This window comes from Chrysemys picta, chromosome 3 (assembly GCF_011386835.1).
Source record: "Chrysemys picta bellii isolate R12L10 chromosome 3, ASM1138683v2, whole genome shotgun sequence".
Classification (NCBI taxonomy): domain Eukaryota; kingdom Metazoa; phylum Chordata; order Testudines; family Emydidae; genus Chrysemys; species Chrysemys picta.
Window position 1 is genome coordinate 41,468,428 of NC_088793.1, and position 22,298 is coordinate 41,490,725.

Consider the following 22,298-nt stretch of genomic DNA (forward strand, 5'->3'; position numbering starts at 1 on the left):
CCCCTGCAGACTGCTCAAGTAGCAGAAGACTCTCATTCCCAAAAGCACCTCACCCAAGCCCCCGTCCCAGTTTCATCCCCTAACTGTGTAGTTGTTAATAAAAAATACGTTTCTGTTCATTACTGTTTCCGTCATGTTCTTTTAGAGGAGAGTGTTGGAAGGGGGTTGGTAATTGGAGAGGACAGTCACCTTTACCAGGGTACAGACACGGGAGCAGGTTCAGTAGAAGGTCACACACACATTGCAGTCACTAGACACCCTGGTCAGTCTGGGAGGTGGTTTTCATGTTCTGTGTGGGGGCGCTATGTGAGTTTGTGGTGGGGGAGGGCGGTTACAGATCTTATGCAGCAGTCCTTAGACTGGATGACAGAGCCACACAGCAGGGGATCTGTAACCGCCCTCCCCCGCCACAAAGTCACATAGCCCCCACACACAGAGTCTCAAAAAGGAGGGGTGGCAGGCTCCGTTGAAACAACCAGTCCACCACTGCAGACCGCTCTAGGAGCAGGAGCCTGTCATTCCTCGAGTTTAGAAGCATGCGTTCCATCACTACACCCGCTTCCCACCACAGTCTGTGTCCCAGTTTCAACACTTTACCACGAAATCTTTAATAAAGAAAACTGTGTTAATGAACAAAGTTTCATTTATTTTATTTTTAAAGGTGTGTGGGAAGGGGGTTGGTAACTGGAGAGGATAGTCAACATTAACTGGATAAAGAAACGGGGGCAGGTTCAGCTTCTGTTTAAACAAACTTAATAGTCAGTTACCCTGCTCACTCTGGAACCTAGCTTTCAAAGCTTCCCAGATGCACAGTACGTCCCGCTGGGCTCTTCTAATCACCCAGCTGTCTGGCTGGGCGTAATCAGCAGCTAGGCGATTTGCCTCAACCTCCCACCTCGCCATAAACGTCTTCCCCCTTGCTCTCACAGAGATTGTGGAGCACACAGCAAGCTGCAATAACAATGGGGATATTGGTTTTGCTGAGATCAGAGCGAGTCATTAAGCTTCTCCATCTCCCCTTCAGACATCCAAAAGCACCCCCCACCACCATTCTGCACTTGCTCAGCCGGTAGTTGAAGAGTTCCTTTTCACTGTCCAGGGCGCCTGTATAGGGCTTCATGAGCCAGGGCATTAGCGGGTAGGCTGGGTCCCCAAGGATCACTATAGGCATCTCCACATCCCCAGCAGTTATTTTGTGGTCCGGGAAGTAAATACCTTCCTGCAGCCGTCTAAACAGACCAGAGTTCCTGAAAACGCGAGCATCATGAACCTTGCCCGGCCATCCGACGTTGATGTTGGTAAAACATCCCCTATGGTCCACCAGTGCTTGCAGCACCATTGAAAATTAGCCCTTTCGGTTAATGTACTGGCTGGCCTGGTGGTCGGGTCCCAAAATAAGGATGTGAGTTCCATCTATAGCCCCACCGCAGTTTGGGAATCCCATCGCAGCGAAGCCCTCTATGATCACCTGCACGTTTCCCAGGGTCACTACCTTTGAGAGCAGTAGCTCAACTATTGTGTTGGCTACTTGCATCACAGCAACCCCCACGGTAGGTTTGCCCACTCCAAATTGGTTTGCGACTGACCAGTAGCTGTCTGGCGTTGCAAGCTTCCAGAGGGCTATGGCCACTCGCTTCTGGACAGTCAGGGCTGCTCGCACCCAGGTGTCCTTGCGCTTCAGGGCAGGGGACAGCAACTCACAAAGTTCCAGGAATGTTCCCTTATGTATCCGAAAGTTTCGCAACCACTGTGATTCATCCCAGACCTGCAGCACTATGCGGTCCCACCAGTCCGTGCTTGTTTCCTGGGCCCAGAATCGCCGTTCCACAGCATCAACATGACCCATTGCCACCATGATGTTCACGGTGCGGGATCCCGTGCTTTGTGAGAGGTCTGTGCCCCTCTCAGACTTAATGTCCTCACCACGCTGCCATAGCCTCCTCGCCCGATTTCTCAGCATCTGCTTCTGAAAAAGGTGGATGATAAGGTGCGAGGTGTTGACAACGGCCATAACTGCAGCGATGATCGCAGCGGGCTCCATGCTCGCAGTGCTTTGGCATCCACGCTGTCAATCACCAGAAAAGTGCGCGAACTGATTGCCTGCCGGCGCTTTCACGGAGGGAGAGCGGGAGTGAGGTTTGAATGACGACAGTTACCCAAAACCACCCTTGACACATTTTTTGCCCCAGCAGGCATTGAGGGCTCGACCCAGAATTCCAGTGGGCAGCGGGGACTGCAGGAACTGTGGGATAGCTGCCCACAGTGCACCGCTTCCAATGTCGACGCTTGCCCCGTTAGTGTGGACTCACAAAGTCGAATTACTGTCCTTAATGTGGATACACACATTCGACTTTAATATCGGTTCCACAAATTCGCTTTAAGCAAAATCGAACTACTCTCATAGTGTAGACATACCCTAAGAAATCAAATGAATGCTTGGCCTAGATTCAGGAAAGTATCCCTGTTCCATAAGGGTGCTTAGATTTATGTTTTCCTTTAAGTACATGCTTAAGTGCGTTCTTGAATCAGAACATTAGTGATGATTAACTGAACCAGTTTTTTCTTTGTTTGCTCTAAAAGTATGTTTTCTTCTTTTTCAAGAGACATGGCTATTGCACATTGGGAGAAGCTTTTAATCGCTTAGATTTTTCAAGTGCAATTCAGGACATCAGAAGGTTCAATTATGTGGTCAAAGTAAGCTGTTTATATTTATTTCATAAATGTTTTGCTGGTTTGTCTGGTATAATTATACACTGGCAATTTGTAACTACATAAATAAGCTGTTTGCATAAAAATATGCATTTAAAATGTATAAAATCCAAGTTCTGGAGTAAACTTTGATTTTGTGTGTGTTGAAAACTGATTTATTATATTGTGAAACTCCTCAGACAGCAGAAGGAAGAAAATAGGCCAATAACTCTTTTCTGATGGCTTTTCAGAGAAACATTGGTAACTTCAGTAGTTACTTTTTTGCATTATAAAAAAAATTCATAAAACAGCAAATTAAGACCCCGCTATTAATATTCTGCAAAATAAACTATAATACATCATGTTTGTTTAACTTTTTTTCACAATTGCAATTTTAACAATTTTTGATAATGCATTATGAATTAGTACATTTTCTGTAGCGTATTTGTTTCTGAAAACAATGAAGTGTTAGTGAGTAGGGTTGCCAGGTGTCTGGTTTTTGACAGGAATGTCCAGTGCTGACCGGACGCTAAAAGTCCACTTGACCGCAGTAACTGGTCTCTGCCACTGGGGGAGGCGGGGAGAGGAGCTGTTGTGGCTGGAGCCACATGGAGGAGCTTAGGGTGACCGGACAGCAAGTGTGAAGAATTAGGACAGGGGGTGGGGGGTAATAGGCGCCTATAGAAGAAAAAGCCCCACATACCAGGACTGTCCCTATCTGGTCACCCTAGATAGAGGAGCTTGCTCTCTGCTCAGCTGCCTGACAGAGTGTTGGCTTGTTTCCGGACCAGGTTCCAAGAGGTAGGTCCCGCCACCCGGGGGGATCCTGTCCATCCCCCTTTCTGCCCCAACATTCCTTGATTCCCCCAACCCTAACCCCTCGCTATGGGGACTGACCTCCCCCCCCCCCCCAGCTTCTTGCTCCGGGGATCGACCTCTGCTGTGCCCTGATTTTGCAGATGGGCAGGTTCCATGTCAGCTCCTCCCAGCCTGACTCTGCAGGCAGCAGGTGAGTCCCGTGAGGGGGGAAGTGAGCAAAGTGGGGGGTGGAGAGCGAGCGACTGAGGGAGGGGGATGAGGAGTGAGCAGAGTCTCAGGAGAAGAAGCAGGATGGGGTGGGGCAAGGGTGTTTAGTTTTCTGTATTTAGAAAGTTGGCAACCCTAGCTAGGGGTGTAAATACACCCATCTGTCAATCTTTGCTGCTCCACATGCTTTATAAGTGGCAGGTACTTAGTGAGATAGTAGAAAGGGAATACCAGTTATTATTTCCTCTAAAACTTTGGGAACAGCACCCAGATTTTAAAAAATCTTCTAGCCTGTCCATCTTCCAAAAATGGCTTTAATGAGAAGCTGTTCTTGTCATGTTTGTCTTCATCTATTTCACAAATGACACAACAAGGCAAAGTTTTTAAGAGAAACAATTTCTCAACACCTTTAGTGATTGCTTCTTGGAACAATTTGTCCTAGAGCATCCAACAAGAGAGGCTAGCCTTAACTTAGTTTTAAGCAACACACTGTATCTAGATTCAAAAGCCAAGGGGCAGGTAGTGTACTATAAAGTGACAGTGACATTAAACTTGAGAAAATGAGGTTTTAGTCAAATGAGAAGGTTAGTCAAAAAGGCCCTGAAGTTAAAAATAAAGGAATTTAAATCCTTGGTGAATGCAGGGGTGGTACTTAAAAACAGTAACAGTCTCAGAAAATGTTTACTGCGAGAAAGCGAAGAGTGTTTAAACGAATATGGCTAAATGACAGTACTTGAGCAAACAGAAATACTTCGAAACTTGGAAATCTGACTATAGTAAAACCAATAAACAGGCATAAATTACAGCAGCCAATAAGAGATGGAACTAGAAGGACCAAAATTGATTTAAAAGAGCAAACAGCTAAAGGTAAAAAAGGGTTTTGGTTTTTTTTAAGTATCGGAAGCAGGAAGCCTGCAGAAGAATCAATGTGTCCACTAAATCATCAATAGTTGAAGGGGGCAATTAAGGACGATAAGGACATTTCTTTGCATCAATCTTCACCACCGAGAATGCTGAAGAGCTTCTTAGCCAGGACCTGCTCTTTTCTTGTAATAAAGGTGATATATTCAGAGGTGTCAGAATAGGTGTTGGAGCAAATTGTTAATTTAAAAAGCAGTAAGTTACCAGACCCAAATGGTAAATCGAGAGTTCTGAAGAAGTCTAAGCAGAAGTAGCTGAGCTGTTAACAAAAACATGCAATAATTAAAAACAGCCATTGTTCAGAGGATTGGAGGATAACCAGCTTTAAAAAAAAACAAAACAAAAAAAACCCACCACCTCTAGAGGTTGATCCAGTGAATTTACAGTCCAGTAAGCCTTACATATGTACCTCTCCAATTGGTTGAAACAATAATTTAGCAAAAGTTTAACAAAGCACATGGCAGATCATGATATAATAGAGTCTAGGCATCTGGGTTTTTGCAAACAACTAATCAAAGAACATGTCAAAAGTAGTAAATAAAGGAGAACTAGTTGGCATTATAAGCAGTGCAACCAGATCTGCATTAGTTAAGGTTACATAATTCTTCCCATTTATAGACCCTGTTTTCAGTGACTTATAGCTTTTCCAAAATTTAACTGTGTGCTGAAGGGGAGAGACAAGACTGGGACTGATTCAGGAGGGTTCAGGTTTGGTGGGTGAAACAGTGGCATGTACACCCATTCCCCTCCAGAATCTGGAATGGAACCCAAGATTCCTTAGTATTACCATTCCTCTGTCAACAAATCTCTGTGAAAGCCCCTGGCAAAGTGTGTGTCCCGGTTCTTCTCTAATACTGGACTACTGTAACGGGGTCAGCAGTCGCCTCTCGTGCATGGCCCCTTTTTTGTCTGGCTGATAGTACCTGCAAACACAGTTCTTTTCATGGGGGTGGGAGGGGGACCCACCTCTTGTGGATGGCCCCCTTTCTCTCGGTTAGGTATGAGCTGGCACCTGCCTCTCACGAGCACCGACCCCTTCTCTTGGCTGGTCTTCGGCAGGTCAGCCCTCCGGCTGAGCCGCACACGCTGTCACCCCCTTCCGGTGTATACAGTCCAAGTTCTTTCTTGGCCCTGGTATAGGGTCGTAGCTCTAAGGCTTCTTCTCAGAGGCACTGCCTCCTTCAATCACCCAGCTGGGGCCCATGTCGGTACCCTCAGCTGGTGTCCTTTTCAGCAGTCCTCTCTGGGCTCAGTCTGCAACGAGACCAGCAGGGCCCATCTCAGTACCCTCATTTGGTCTGGCCAGGTCCTGGTCTCAGCCTGCCCACACTGACCTTTTCATGGTCCTGCTGCTACTCTGTCCATCCAGCAAGGCACCTGGTCTTTGGCAGCCAATCATGGGCTCAGTTCTGCCTGGTGAACTCTCTGCAGTGAGCTGCCCTTGTCTAACCAGCCAGGCACCTGGTCCTCCCTCATCAAGCTCCACACAACAACTGAAGGCTTTGCTCTGCTGCTTGCCTTTTATCTATCTCTTCTGGCCCCTTATTGGTCACTCCAGCAGCCCCTGTGATTGGCCGCTCTTCTGCAGCCACTCTGGACTGCCTGGAGGACTTCTCACTGGTCTATTCTGGGACAGGGTGATGCAGGCCACGAGGCAGACTTGGGGTGGTGGTTCTTCCACTCAGTATTTTCTCAAGCCCCGTTAGTCAGGTTGTACTTGGCTTGGGCTACCTCTGCCTCCCTTCGGCCTCTGCCTCTGGCTCTACCCCATAAATAATTAAAATCTTGCCTGTTTTCCATGGCTGCCTCTGGTCCTCCTTTGACCTTTGCCTCTGACCTCACACAATAAAACAGTTAAAAGCTTGTCCCAGTAGAACAGTTAATTCTGATCCAACCCTCTTTAGACAAGGTTGGTCTGAAGATCCCACTTCTGGTACCATAATGTAACGGAGTCAGCACCTGCCTCTTGTGCGTGCCCCCTTTTTTTTGGCCGGTAGTTCCTACAAACACAATTCTAGGCTCCTGGAGGACTTCTCGCTGCTCTATTCTGGGACAGGGTGATGCAGGGCCATGAGTCCTCCAGCAGGGGGCCTCTGGACCTAGTCCACCCTGCCACAACTACACAGGAGGACATCCTACTACTATTGATTTACTCCATTAGCTCAAGTGTTAGAGGTCTGTGCTGTGAATCTAAAGATTCCAATCCTGCTACTGACCCATGCTGGAATCAGTATGATGCAATGTGATATAATTTTGTTTTTTCAGTTTTCTTTGTTAAAAATCTAGGAAACTATACACAAAAATATTACATTAAAAGTTGGCACAGTCAACCTTAATTGCAGCATTTCTTAATCTGAGTGCTTGGACTGTAACCTTAATATTTCTGATGTAGTTTTTGTATATAACCATTTCTTCAGATTTCCAAAAAGCAGTTGACAAGGTCCCAAACAAGAGGCTACTAAAGAAGTGAAGTAGTCACAGGGTAACAGGCAACATATTGCCATGGATTAAAAACTAGCTGGGAGACAGAAAACTAAAAGAGTAAAATTAAATGGTTAATTTTCATCATGGCAAAAGATTCCCAGCAGGGTATCTCAAGGTTCCATTCTAGGTTCTGTGATTAATGCATTTATTAATTATCTGGAAATGGCAGCAAGTAATGAGATAGTAACATTTGCAAATATTACTAATAGGGCTGTCAGGCAATTAATCGCGCAATTAAAAAAAGTAATTGCGCGATTAATTGCATTGGTAAACAGTAATAGAATACCATTTATTTAAATATTTATGGATGTTTTCTACATTTTTGAATATATTCATTTCAATTATAACACATAATACAAAGTGTACAGTGCTCACTTTATATTTGTTTTTGATTACAAATATTTGCACTGTAAAAAACAAGAGTATTTTTCAATTCACCTAATACAAGTACTGTAGTGCAATCTCTTTATCATGAAAGTTGAACTTACAAATGTAGACTTTATGTACAAAAAAACTGCATTCAAAAAATAAAAGAATGTAAAACTTTAGAGCCTACAAATCCACTCAGTCCTATTTCTTGTTCAGCCAATCACTCAAACACATTTGTTTACATTTGGAGGAGATAATGCTCCCCGCTTCTTGTTCACAGTGTCACCTGAAAGTGAGAATAGGTGTTCTCATGGCACTGTTGTAGCCGGCGTCGCAAGATATTTACATGCCAGATGCACTAAAGAGTCATATGACCCTTCATGCTTCGACCACCATTCCAGAGGACATTCATGCATGCTGATGATGGGTTCTGCTTAATAACAATCCAAAACAGTGCAGACTGACACATGTTCATTTTCATCATCTGAGTCAGATGCCACCAGCAGAAGGTTGATTTTCTCTTTTGGTGGTTCGGTTTCTGTAGTTTCTGCATCAGAGTGTTGCTCTTTTAAGACTTCTGAAAGCATGCTCCACACCTCATCCTTCTCAGATTTTGGAAGGCACTTCAGATTCTTAAACCCTGGGTCGAGTGCTGTAACTATCTTTAGAAATCTCACATCAGTACCTTCTTTGCATTTTGTTAAATGTGCAGCGAAAGTGTTCTTAAAATGAACAACGTGCTGACTCATCATCCGACACTACTATAATATGAAATCTATGGTAGAATGCAGCTAAAATAGAGCCAGAGACATACAATTCTCCCCCAAGGAGTTCAGTCACAAATTTAATTAACACATTTATTTTAACAAGCGTCATCAGCATGGAAGCATGTCCTCTGGAATGGTGGCCGAAGCATGAAGGGGCATACAAATGTTTAGCATATCTGGCACATAAATACCAGCTACAAAAGTGCCATGCTAACGTCTGTTCTCACTTTCTGGTGACACTGTAAATAAGAAGCGGGTAGTATTATCTCCTGTAAACGTAAACAAACTTGTTTGTCTTAGTGATTGGCTGAATGAGAAGTAGGACTGACTGGACTTGTAGGCTTTAAAGTTTTGCTTTTGAGTGCAGTTATGTAACCAAAAAAATCTACCTTTGTAAGTTGCACTTTCACGATAAAGAGGTTGCACTACAGTACTTGTATGAGGTGAATTGAAGAATACTATTTCTTTTGTTTATCATTTTCACAGTGCAAATATTTGTAATAAAAAATACTATAAAGTGAGCACTGTACACTTTGTATTCTGTGTTGTAACTGAAATCAATATATTTGAAAATGTAGAAAAACATCCAAAAATATTTAATAAATTTCAATTGGTATTCTATTGTTTAACAATGTGATCAAAACTCTGATTAATCGTGATTAAAAAACTTAATCTCATGAGTTAACTGCAATTAATCAACAGCCCTAGTTACTAAGTTACTTAGGTTAGGCAGGAATGGCAATATGATGGCATATACAATTAAATGTTGATGAATGCAAACTAATGCACATTGGAGGGAAAAATTTAAATGTGCACACCTTAAAAGGTTCTAAATTAGCAGTATCAAATCAAGAAAGGGACATGGGTGTCATTGTAGAGATCTCAAAGCTTGGATGCATAAGGATTGCAGTGAATAATATGAAAAATATTAAAATGTCTCTATATAGAACAGGTGTGGCTTCCTCTGAAACACTGTGTGCAGTACTAGTCACCCCATCTCAGAAAGAACATTGCACAACTAGAGAGCGTTCAGAGAAAGATGCCAAGAACAATCAAGGGCATGGAAAAACTTTCATAACAAGAGTGAGTGAAAAGATTGTGTTTGTTTACTCTAGAAAAGAGATGAGTAAGAGGGGTGTAACATCTTGAGGTTCAGCCCAGACCATTGAGAGGTTATGTCACTGCTTGCCATGGTCTTCTGCTATGGCTCACAGCCCGGATACCAATAGCCAACAGAGAAGCATGTAGATAGTTTCCCTGAGTCTGTATGCTGTACAGCCCTGGTGCAACCCCAGCAGCCCGTGGTCTTCACCAGTCTTCATTACTACTTGCAGGGTGATTCCAGTGCACCCCCAGTCCCAAATTTCCCCACAACCATCTGCCCTGAAGTGTCCAGCCCTCTTCTGGCACACGCAGAGAAATAATAAGGTTCGATGCTCTTTTAAAGAGACCAAAGTACAGCTTATCACTTTAACTGGAGTTAAGAATCACTTAAATTCAAATACAGCACTGGGTTGGTTTAGATTAAAAGTAAAACAAGTTCATTAACAAAAGGACATGGGTTAAGTGATACAAAGTAGAAGATATTGGAGGTAGGATAGGTTACAAACAAACCAAAGTTAAAATACGCTTTCTAATGGCTAAGACCTACCTTAAAAAGCTACAGACTTTGCTCCAGGTAGTTTTCTCACCAGTCATTCTTTGGCCAGGACCCAACACATGGAACACAAACTGCTTGGTTTCTTTTTCCCTGCGAGGTAAGATAAAGATGGAGTCTCTATCTGTCCCTTACATTCCCAAAAGTATTGTTTTTTGTTTTGAAAGTCAGGAAGGTCTCCTAGAGATTCAGTCTCCTATGTCTCTCTGTGGTGCAGGAGCTATGCTAATTCTCCATCTCTTGAGTTCAGTCTCAGGGTATTCCCTGCTGGTTTCGCTTGATGGCTTTGTTTACTGCTAATATGTAAATGGAGGTAAACCCACATTTCTTTGTCTAGGACAAACCTGTTTATTACCTCTTCCCAGGCTAAGCCGCCTGGTTTTAAACACGTTCTAGTAACATCACACAGAGAGAATTCATAACTTTACATATGATGATATTGACCACTGTGATAATATTTTTCAAATGATACCTCACAATGCATATTTTGTACAAATATCATTGCAGTAGTGTGTAGCAGGTGAACACAGAGATATCCTGTCCTTTTGTGACCCAAGGTAAAAGTATCTAAAATAAATAATAGAAAGTAATTAGGAACCTAGGCTTTTGCTGTCTCATAACATAAGAACAAAGGAACATTGAATTAAGGTAAGAGTTGGGGAAGTAAATAACCAATAAAAAGAAATACTTTTTTCACATAACCTATAATTAAGCTGTGGAACTCTTAACCACAGGAAGTTGTTGAGGCCAAGAACTTATCAAGGTTCAAATGGGATTGGATATTTATATGGATATCAATAATATCCAAAGTAGTGATATTTTATGAAAAATTTTGGAAGTGGTATTATACCTCATGCTTCAGTGTTTAAGCCTATCTTTTTTTAACTATTGGAAATCAGAAAAAGACCTAATGCAGGGGGGCAGATTACCCCACATCTTCCTGTTGCAGAGTTCTTACATCTTCTACTGAAGCTTCTGGTGTTGGCCTCTCTTGGAGAGAGAATAGTGGACTAGATGATCCTCAGTTCTGATTCAGTAGGACAGTTCCTATGTTGCAGTCTTCTTCTGGTGTCCAAGAGTAACCTTTAGTTGTCAATGGACCTAATGCTGACTATGTTTATACAGTGTGTTTGTAACATACTTCTGTTTGCTGTGTCAAGTTAAAGCAGTATGATGTAATTAAAGAATTTCTTCCATTGTCATGTGGAATGAAGTAACTCTTCTGAGGCACCAGTCCAGCTCTATGTAGGTGCCTGTATTATGGCAAAGTGTAAACAAACACAGAACAGTCATCTGACTTTTTTATTGTCAAATTAGTAAGAAAATCAGAAAAGCTGACTTTGTGAGAAACAGCATTTTCCAACCAGAGCTGCTGCTCTCTCAATTAAGACTTTATTTCCAAAATAATTAATATGGGGAAAGTTCTTGTCCTGACATGGGGATGGTGAGCAGAATGTGCAGTACAATGAAAATGTTTGGCCAGAAGGGGAAGACATCATTCTTTATGGTTAGGGTTACCAACCTTCCCGGTTTCACCAGGAGTCTCCCGGAATCGGGCTCTATCTCCCGGAGGCTACTGAAGCCAAACCGGGAGATTTTAGGCCGCCAAAAGTCTGGCAGTGCAGCGGGGCTAAGGCAGGCCCACTGGCTCCGCGACGCTCCCGAAAGCTGCTGGCACATCCCTGCGGCCCTTGTGGGTGGGGTGGCAGGGAGCTCCACACACTGTGCGTGCCCGCAAGTGCCACCGTCACAGCTCCCATTGGCCACTGTTCCCAGCCAAGGGGAGCTGCAGAGTCAGCGCTCAGGGCAGGGGCAGTACACAGAGACCCCCCCCCCCCCGGCCGCACCTCCCCCTAGGAGCCGCTGCCGGATGTGCCGGCCGCTTCCAGGAGCAGCATGGAGCCAGGGCAGGCTGTACCACCGACCGGGAGCAGCATGAGGTAAGCGCCATGTGGCTGGAGCCTGCACCCCTCATCCCCTTCCACACTCCAACCCCCTGCCCCAGCCCGGAGCCCCCTCCTGCACCCAAACTCCCTCCCAGAGCCCGCACCCCACATCCCCTCCTGCACTCCTACCCCATCCTGGAGCCTCTTCCTGTGCCCAAATTCACTCTCAGAGCCCGCACCCCCTCCTTGCATCCCGCACCCCTTGCCTCAGGCTCAGCCCCAAGCCCCCTTCCATACTCCAAACCCCTCGGCCCCAGCCCAGAGCCCGCACCCCAATCCCCTGCCTCAGCCTGGTGAAAGTGAGTGAGGGTGTGGGAAAGCAAGTGACAGAGGGAAGGGGGATGGAATGAGCAGAGCGTGGCCTCGGAGAAGGGGCAGGGCAGGAGTGGGGCCTCAAGGAAGGGGTGGGGCAGGCAAGAGTGTTTGGGTTTGTGTGATTAGACAGTTGGCAAACCTATTGATGGTGTGGGGAATGACACTTGTTTTGTTGAAAAATTGTAAAAGCCCCTTTCTGGATGTCTCAGGGCTCTCAATAAAAACACAATCACGCTTCAAGTTTCTACTTCATTCCTTTCTTAGGTCTATTGTGACAACATTGGAATCCCCCAACAGTCAGTGATGTCGGCAAATCTCTGCAATATTTGGAAAAGGGTCAACCAATTACGAAGCTCATACTATGTAGGAAACCTTAGAGTTTCATTTTCCTCCACTTATCTGCATCATTCTGCAGTGGAGTTTATAGGCGTGTCTAGAAAATGTTTTAAAATCTCATCCTAAATACATCTTTTAAGCTCTTGTGCTCTGTGCTTTTGCATTCCTAAAAAACTGCCACATCTTGTGCATTTGCATTCAGTGGTGTCGAAGAGAGGGGAGAAGCAGTCAGCCCTTAGCTCAGCAGATAGTGGTTGATTTGGTCTAGGATTTGCTGACTCTCTTATCTCCCTAGCTGGTCACTACAAATTGCCTGCACATTTGCTGTAGCAGGGATCGGCAACCTTTGGCATGCAGCCCGCCAGGGTAAGCACCCTGGCAGGCCGAGCCGGTTTGTTTACCTTCCGCCTCCGCAGGTTCAGCCGAACGCTGCTCCCGCTGGCCACGGTTCGCCGCTCCAGGCCGATGGGGGCTGCGGGAAGCAGCGCAGGCCGAAGGATGTGCTGGCCACCACTTCCCGCAGCCCCCATTGTCCTGGAGCGGCAAACCGCGGCCAGTGGAATCCACGATCGGCCAAACCTGCGGAGGCGGCAGGTAAACAAACCGGCCCAGCCCGCCAGGGGGCTTAGCCTGGTGAACCATGTGCCAATGGTTGCCGATCCCTGTGCTGCATCAAGGTCCAAATGCTTCATGTGGATTTGCTTGAAATAAAATAGTTCCCAATTATCAGTTGCTCACCGTTCCAATTTTATCTAAATTGAGTTAGTGTTTCATGAAGTGGCATTATTTCTCCTTTTTCTTCCCCTTAGGTGCCAGAAGGGTATTCTCTATCTCTGTTATTTTTTTATTCCTACTTAATGACCTAATGCATCTCTCCTTTGGTAGGAATTTATCTTCTCTGAGAGGAAGCTAGAAATTAATATTTCAGGAGCATAAATGAAAGCCCCATACAAAAACTACAGTCCTAATCTGTATTAAAAATCCCCAGCAAACCTAGCAGTCTGTTCCCCCTACTTCTCAAGCAAGTATTTAGTAGAGTTTTGTAGTGAGGGTTTATAATAAAGTCTTATGACATCACTTATATTTGTAAAATATGCTTTAATACATTATACAGTAAGAAAACAACCACTATAGACCAGAACAATAAAATGTATTTTTAATTGTACTTTAAAAGCTTTAATGCATTTATTTGTTCACCTTCAAAATGGCAATGGGCTTCCCACTTATTAGCACCAATTAGAAAGGTACTATAGTATAGAATAAAACTGTCCGTACGGCTTTTCAAGGGGATCGGGAATACCACCTTTGAAGTGTTAGATCCTGTAAAATGATTAATTGAGCTTTGCTGAAATTGTCCAGTCCCAAGTTCAAAAAGTTCTCTCTCATAATGTGACTTAACTACAGTGTAGTCAAAAAGAATTGACCTTGGATCTCCTTTTTAAAGTAATGAAATTAAAAAGGCTGAGCACACTTAGTGCACATTAGTTAAACGTCAGTTTGTGAATGCTGGAAATTGTAACTTCTGCCTTTTTCCTTTAGGAAAAAGTCTATCTAAACAAGCTCTTTATATGCATATAACTCTTCTATTATGAATACAGAAAATTTATGAGAAATTAAGAGAATCAGTAGTGTGAGTAGCAAACTATCCAGTTTTCCCATTGTGGTATGGTAGGAGATGAGTGTGAATTCAATCAACACATCTAGAAAGCTGATATGTAAAAGCATTTTAATATAGTGATTGCAGCTGTGAATAAGGTTTTTGTTCTGATGTCTCACTATGCAAACAAATTATTTGTGCCAATATCAAAATTCTATAGTGTCTCATTTCCATCTCCAACTTCTGATTTATCATTAATGTAGGCCCCAACATGTAACTTATCTTATTTTCTACCTTACGTTTAATGTGATTTTATGTTAATTGTGACAAAAAGCAATTTTTTCCCCTTAGACATGCCTTCTGGTCTTTGTAACAGAACTGTCTAAAGAGCTCAGTGGAAATGGGTTTTAGTGGTGTCTCTTGCACCAGGATTTCCCTTCCATGCATTTAAATTGAAGCGTCTTTATACCACTTAAGGGCTCAGAGCAGCCTATTTGTCCAGGAGATAGCCCCTTCTTCAGCTTCAAAACAAGGGAAGCCTACAAGTACAGCTTGAAAGAGAGCGAGAGAGAGAGAGAGAGAGAGAAAAAACACAGAGGGGAAAAATCGCTCCTGACTTTTTAAAAGCTGGACATTCATGTGCAGAAGGACTTTGATCGTCTCTGGCTGCTTCCCCTTTCAGGCCAGTCCCAACCCTTCTTCTAGCTGATCAGATGGCAAGTGTGAAAAATCGGGACAGAGGGTGGGGGGTAATAGGAGCCTATATAAGAAAAAGCCCCAAATATGGGGACTTTCCTTATAAAATTGGAACATCTGGTCACCCTACCTTCTTCTCACCACCCACCTATCATTGAGAGGGGCTGGAGTACATGACTTATGAGGAGAGGCTGAGGGAAATGGGATTGTTTAGTCTGCAGAAGAGAAGAATGAGGGGGGGATTTGATAGCTGCTTTAAACTACAGTGAAACCCAGCTATAATGCGATGATTAGGGTCCAAAAAATTCGATCGCGATAAATGCAGGGTCGCGGTATAGCGGGGTAACGAAAAGTTTACCATTTAAAGCCGGTCAGTTCCAAGCCGGTCAATTTCTCTTGGGCAGAGAGCAGGGGAGATGTGAAAGGGACAGAGGAAGAGTGAGGAGCAGCTGGGGAGGAGAATGGCTCTTCCCGCCAAAAGGAGAAGCAGGGGTAAGGGGGAAGAGGCAGTAGGGAAGGCACGTTGCTTTTTTTTTTTGCACGCTTGGGGCGGCGGGAGCCACCTTATGATCGCACTATATCCGAATTCGCATTATTGCGGAGCGCGTTATAGCGGGGTTTCCCTGTACCTGAAAGGGGGGTCCAAAGAGGATGGATATAGATTGTTCTCAGTGTTACCAGATGACAGAACAAGGAGTAATGGTCTCAAGTTGCAGAGTGGGAAGTTTAGGTTGGATATTAAGAAAAATATTTTCACTAAGAGGGTGATGAAGCACTGGAATGGGTTACCTAGGGAGGTGGTGGAATCTCCATCCTTAGAGGTTTTTAAGGTCAGGCTTGACGAAGCCCTGGCTGGGATGATTTAGTTGGGAATTGGTCCTGCTTTGAGCAGGGGGTCGGACTAGATGACCTCCTGAGGTCCCTCCAAACTCTGATATTCTGTGATTCCATGATTCTGTTGTGCAATATTGCTGTAAGCCTGTGACCAGGAATGAGCAGCTAAGAGCAATGCCCTAAAGAGTCTAATGCTGGTATATGTTTTGCATGTCTCGGAATGGTGATAAGACTGTGAGATCTGCATGTGTTTCTCCAGCAGTGCGATTGCAAATGAGAGTCATCTCAGAGACAGAAGCTGCATTTTCTTTCCTTGGTGGTCCTTTCTCTAGACTTTAACAAGAGCAACAATGACAGCTTCAGCCCATCTCAACTAACTTCTTTTCCCAAAAAGTACAGCTTTGCAAATCTGCAGATATCCACTTATATTCACAGATCTCCACATCCGGGCATGTGGATATCCACGGATCGGATGCGGATATAAATTTCATATCCGCTCAGGGCTCTACCAGAAAGGATTGTTATTGCCATCTTTGATACCATCTAAAAGACAGTCGAACACAGGGTATATTTTTCTTCTGAAAACTTTCTGTAGCTAAAGAGAAAGGGAAGTTGTTAAAATGAAAGCCTTATGTAATACTCTACATTTCAAATGCTTTAACTGTTTTTCCTTCTTTTCTATAACTTCAGTAAAAAGTTTAAAGTAGATTTAATTTTTTTTACTAGGGTACTATGCAGGCTGAAGTCTCAGTTTTAAACAAGGTTCAGGGTTTGATACACAATTTGAATGTTGGATAGTGACTGAGTTATGCTAATGCCTTTGGCCTGTGTATTCTATCTAAAGTAATGCAACTCCATGATGTTCAGTGGACCTCAGTAGGCAAATGTAATTTATCTCATGAGCAATTGAACACTGCGATCATGGAGTTGCAGAAAGCCCTTAGATGCACAGCTACCCTTTCTGAGAATTCGCAGCAGTAGCGCCTTTCAGACAGCTATATGGCTTCTGTTAACATTGTTTAGAGTCAGTCCTTCAATTTGAATTTTGAATATGGCATAGCAATTTAAAATAAAATCAGAATGTTAAGATTTAAAAGGGAAAAAATTATGACCATCAGTGTACATGCTCTGTCAGAAAACTTAACACTTAAAGCAAGTTTTGAATTATGTGCCCTTTGCAGTTGTACATGGTAGCTTTTCTTGTACATGGTAGCTTTTCTAAGAACTAAGGTGAAGAGAGGAATTACCCCATGAGCTGCAAGAAATGTAACTATATTTTACTAATCTTAGACTATGTGGATTTTTTTCTGAAGTCTATTTGGAACTATAGAAATATAATTAATATTTGTACAGTACAATGAAAATGTATGTCGCAATGTGAGTTACTAATGGGAGGTTATTTAAATAGTTAGTGGAACCTTCTGTATACTTTCAGTTTTCTTTAATTTATATCCTATTTTTTTTCTCTCCCTAGCACTGTAGCTACTAAAGTTTTTTCATAAGCCATAACTGTGATGCTACAGTCTTTCATAGAAGAATATCTATTTAAAGCATGCTTGATTTTGAAGTCCTTCATTCTAATGTTAATTTTTTTCTGTTCTAGTTGTTGCAGTTAATTGCAAAATCTCAGCTAACCTCACTGAGTGGTGCAGCACAGAAGAACTACTTTAATATTTTGGACAAAATTGTACGAAAGGGTATGTTCAGGGTTCATTAGCATTAACTGAGTTGCTTTTCTGACCTTTGAATTAGTTTCATTATTTTTATATGTACTGCTTATGTCACAAAACAAAGGTAATGGCATATTTAATTAGTGGAAATCTAATATACTTTTTAACCAGTTTCTTTACATTGAAGAATATCATTTAAAACAAATGTATAAAGTGAAATCAGAGATTATCCTTCACGGTCAGAAGTTCATGGTTTCTCTTTTACTATTCTGTACTCTTTATGAAATCTAAAATTTCTTAGTTCTGAACAAAACTATTCCTGTTTTTATTAACATGAATACATGTGTATGTCTTTTTTTTTTAATTCCTTTGCATGGTGAACTAAAACATTTTAGTCCAAATTTGCCAAGTTACCCAACAGAGGTATGCAAGAAACTGCAGTTATTCCCAGTGTGTATAATAAGGAAACTGGGCTCTTGCATATTAATGTTGGAAAATGTTGGGTTTTTTTAAAGGTGACCACTGTATATGGAAGACATTTAATACTATCTATTGAAAATAGGAAATCCACTTGAATAACTAAGATACAGCATTAATTTTATTAACACATGGCATGAAATGTTGCACTGATACCTTGATAGCAGTATTGTCTTAAGCATCAATCCTGCACCTGTGGGACCTACCAGAGCAAATTCCATTGTGGGATCAGGGCATTTAGTTTGGAAGTGAAACCACTGCTCAACTGCAGTTTGAGTTAGTTTAGATAGGGAAATGTCAATAACTTGGGTTAAATGTAACAAATCAAAAGAGTACCTCTTATTCTTCTTTTCCAGTTTTGGAAGACCAACACAATCCACGCTTAATCAAAGATCTTCTTCAGGATCTGAGTTCTACTCTCTGTATACTAATTAGGGGAGTAGGGAAATCTGTGTTGGTGGGGAACATCAATATTTGGATTTGCCGATTAGAAACTATCCTTACATGGCAACAACAGCTAAAAAATCTTCAGATGAACAAGGTATATTAAATTTGTTAAATCAGAAATATGAGGTAAAAAGGGAGAAAGTGCTTTTGAATACTGGCTTTTGATCTTTGTACAAGCAAAGTTTTAAATATGTCTAAAGCCATTTTTACTTGAGTTCATTAGTTATTCTGCACAAATGATGATATCAAGATATAAAATTAAAGTTCAATTATTTTACACTCACTAAGCATTTTAATATCCTTTTTTTGTGAAAAGAACAACAGTAACTTTAAACTTTAGCAACATGCATTAAATGACTGCTGGCAGATGTTCACAGACTTAATTTTCTGATAGCCCAACCATAAATTTCAAAACTGATAGCTCTCTGTCGACCTTAATCTGACTATTTAGAGATAATTCTTCACTGGTCAGACAGATACAATAACTCTACCTTACTAAGGAGACACAGACCTGAAATCCAAGACTAGAGAAGGACCAAGAAAACATGAATAAAGCATTGAAGTAGTGATTCCAAAGCTATGCAAGCCAACGGGGTGTTTTTTTCTATGAAACTAGGTAAGACTTCTGGAAGCAAAGTTTGGATCTGGGTCACAGCTTTTTTTTTCTTTTTAAGCATTCTGTAGGGGGCAACAGAGGGTTAGGAGAGACAGCAAAGGGAGGTACTGAGACTCGGGGGGGGGAGTAGGAGGAAGGGCACTCAGCTGCAGGCTGGGAAGGAGAGTCCCAGGTATTTCTCTCTGCTTCTGGGCTCTTGCCTCCTCCAGCCCCCTCCTCCTTGAGGTGTGTGCAAGTTTACCTAGGGGTGGAATACTAGCCCCCCATCTCACCCAGTTCCACTACCCACCCCAATGCTGTGTCTATCACTTTAAGCATGTACAATGGCAATTTTTGAAAATAAGATAAGATGTCTGAAGTTTCTAAGGGTCTGTGTGATAATCATGGGGGATACACATTTATTTAAAAAAAAATCAATTTAAATCACATTGTTTTGGTTTAAATCGGATTTAAATTAAATGCATTTTTCTTTTTAAAAATAAACCCGTTTAGAACTAAATTTTAAATGGATTACATATGTTAAGGCCTACATTTATTATAATCTCTTAAAATCATATTGAACAGCACACATTTGCTAGTGAAGTTTTAAAGAAAGTGAAACCACCAAACTGGTAGAAGTCACTGATGAAGCACCTAGAACCAGAGTGTGTTGATGCTTTTGACAGCACTAGCCTCTTCTGGAGGTGGAAAGGGAATATTTTCTTCATTTCAGTTTATTTGAGTTTCAGTTCAATGACTAGTTCATTCAAAGTTAAGAAACCAATTGGGAGTTGAAAAAGCAGGAAAACTTGTTTTCCTCTTCCAGTCTAGGAAGAGAAACTAGGTGTGGGGGAGGATGAGACCTACTGGTTCTAAAGTCTTGAAGGACATAGTGACTAGAAACAGGGAGTTTAATTCACTAACTACAGATAATACTTCTTTTGTTTAATCGGTCAGTTTTAAATGCAAAGCATGTTTTGATAACTTTTTTTATAATAATCCAGTACAATTAAGGTAGTTTAATTTAATGAACAAAAACACTTTTAAAATTCTGTTTTTGTGCATTTTTAATTCAATTCCAATTTCCAAATAGAGCTTGACACAAATCACGAGTAAACAGTCATCTAGTAAATGAGAAGTGTATCATTCACCATTTTCTAACATTATAAAAAATAAGAATGAATAAATGTATGTTAAGCTATCTAATTGCTTAAATAAATGAGGATAGATACATTGTGTCTCCTGGTTAGCAAAAAGAAGTAGCAAATTTAGTGTAAAAGCTATATTTAGCTGCAAATCAACATGTGTTAATGGACACCAACCAATGAGAATAGACTTTAGTTATTTTCCTAAAGAAAGAAGTATCAGTGCAAAACATGATTAAAATAGATTATTTAAATCAATCCACTCTGAAGCAAAGTTACAAGATCTTGGCAGCAATAAACTAATATAACTGCTTATCTAATATGCAACTTTGCTTATTTGGTGGGTAGTGGGGATGGAATCAGGAATTTACTCTTACTTGTTACTTTATCATTCTGCCCTGAATAAATCACAACAAATTTTTAAATAGAAGATAGATCACACTAAAAAAAAACGGGAAATTCAGCCTTGAAGATATTTGTCATGTGGCCAACAAACCAAAACACCATCCTTGCTTGACAGATAGTTGCTTGACTTGTTATTTCCTTTATTTTATATCAGTAACTTCCACTGAGTGCTTTTGCTTTAGTTATGTATTACAAATGCAAGATTGGAGTCATTATGTTCACAGATGCCTGAGCATGATGTTCTCTGAAAAACTATACACAAGATGTCACTACAGAAAGTATATTCTATAAGCAAGACTAATAAGTGTAAAGAACTAAATTGTGGCATTAAGCTAGAGCTGTCTATTGGACCCAGCCACCCTAGGGAGTGCAACTGCTGTAATACGATTGAAGAGAATGATGCATATGCTTCCCTTTGCATCTGGTCAGTTCCACTAGGTGGGGCCACTGTCATCCCTCGCACAAAACAGTGACAGCAGTGCTAGCTCTATATAGTCCCTAACGATGTCTCTTATTGTGCCCAGCCCCTTCCAGTAGGTTCAAATAGAGAAAAGGACGAGGCACTTTTTACATCTCCCATGCCCCTGCTGCAAGGAAGAGAACCTCTTTAGTACCCTAGGTGCTGCTACACAGAGACCCCCATAGAAGAGGACTCTGGTCAGTGATACATACTCCTTTGGGTCGCCCACTCTATATTCGCTCTCCTATCAGTGTGGCAGAATCACTATTTCATCTGTTGGGGGCTCTCTGCAGAGGTGGGATTTGTCCTACCCTCTTCCCTCCGACTCCTACATTCCATATCTATTGCATATCCTGTTGAGTAATTGACATAAACGTCAGTGCTTTTTAATAACGGTTTCTCTTATTTCTGATTGTCCAATTAACTATAATAAGGTTCAGGATTGACTATAGTGCAGGGAAACTATGGGTACGTTTTTAACGTGTGCATTCTTCTGAAAGTTGGTGTTGTATGCAACTTTTAACTAATTTTCAGACTGCTTTCCAAAAGCTTTTTCATCCAAAGCATAACTTTAGGTTCTAAGAATTCTCATTCACTTAACACCAGAAAAACTAAGAGCTGCAAAACCACATTTTCAACTTCTGTTCCTTGAGGTATTTAATTTTCAATAACAAACTTGCAGAATAATCTAACAAGTGTTGAAAACCAAATGATCAAAATATCAAACTGGCAAAAAAAAAAAAAAAAAAACCTGGTCCATATTTTTTCAGGGAAACACACACACACACACACACACACACACACACACACACACACACACACACATATATATATATATAAAATTATAAAAAATATTAAATTTTAAAAGGTGAAATAAAAAAAACGGAGGTAGCTTTATTGGTTTAAACCTAAAATTGAAAACCCTACTTCTTGCATCTGAAGAAGTGAGGTTTTTACCCACGAAAGCTTATGCCCAAATAAATCTGCTAGTCTTTAAGGTGCCACCAGACTCCTTGTTGTTTCTGTAGATACAGACTAACACGGCTACCCCCTGATACTTGAAACCCTACTTATGTTATACTAACAACTCCATGCAGTTAAAAGTTAACTCTTTTTTTTTTTTTTCAGCAAGTCAACAATGGTCTCACGCTCAGCGATCTCCCTCTGCATATGCTGAATAACATTTTATACAGGTTCTCAGATGGCTGGGACATTATTACGCTAGGTCAAGTGACCCCAACACTGTACATGCTCAGCGAAGACAGGCAGTTGTGGAAAAAACTTTGCCAGTACCATTTTGCAGAAAAACAGGTAACAAGAGAGAGAGTTGTGTGTGTGTGTTAAATCTGATACTGTTTTCTGTCATACTGGATGAAGATGATCTCAGTATGAATTCCTCAGTGAATCTGCCCTTGCTTTCACGTTGAACTATGGCAGTGTGGGTAACAGGAAAGTGATCTGTT

At 41.8% G+C, this 22,298-nt stretch overlaps 1 protein-coding gene across 6 annotated transcripts in view; it reads left to right on the top strand.

Moving 5' to 3' along the window:
* FBXO25 (F-box protein 25) overlaps positions 1–22,298 on the top strand; it is a 78,957-nt gene that overhangs the window by 37,393 nt on the left and 19,266 nt on the right. For 5 of the 6 annotated variants that reach the window (XM_005289665.3, XM_005289667.3, XM_005289666.5 and 2 more), the window contains 4 exons: positions 2,602–2,694; positions 17,240–17,333; positions 18,140–18,324; positions 21,964–22,146. In XM_005289665.3, the coding sequence (XP_005289722.2) occupies positions 2,602–2,694; positions 17,240–17,333; positions 18,140–18,324; positions 21,964–22,146 (555 nt within the window). The remainder of the gene's footprint in view (positions 1–2,601; positions 2,695–17,239; positions 17,334–18,139; positions 18,325–21,963; positions 22,147–22,298) is intronic. The other variant, XM_042848776.2, reaches the window with a different exon arrangement.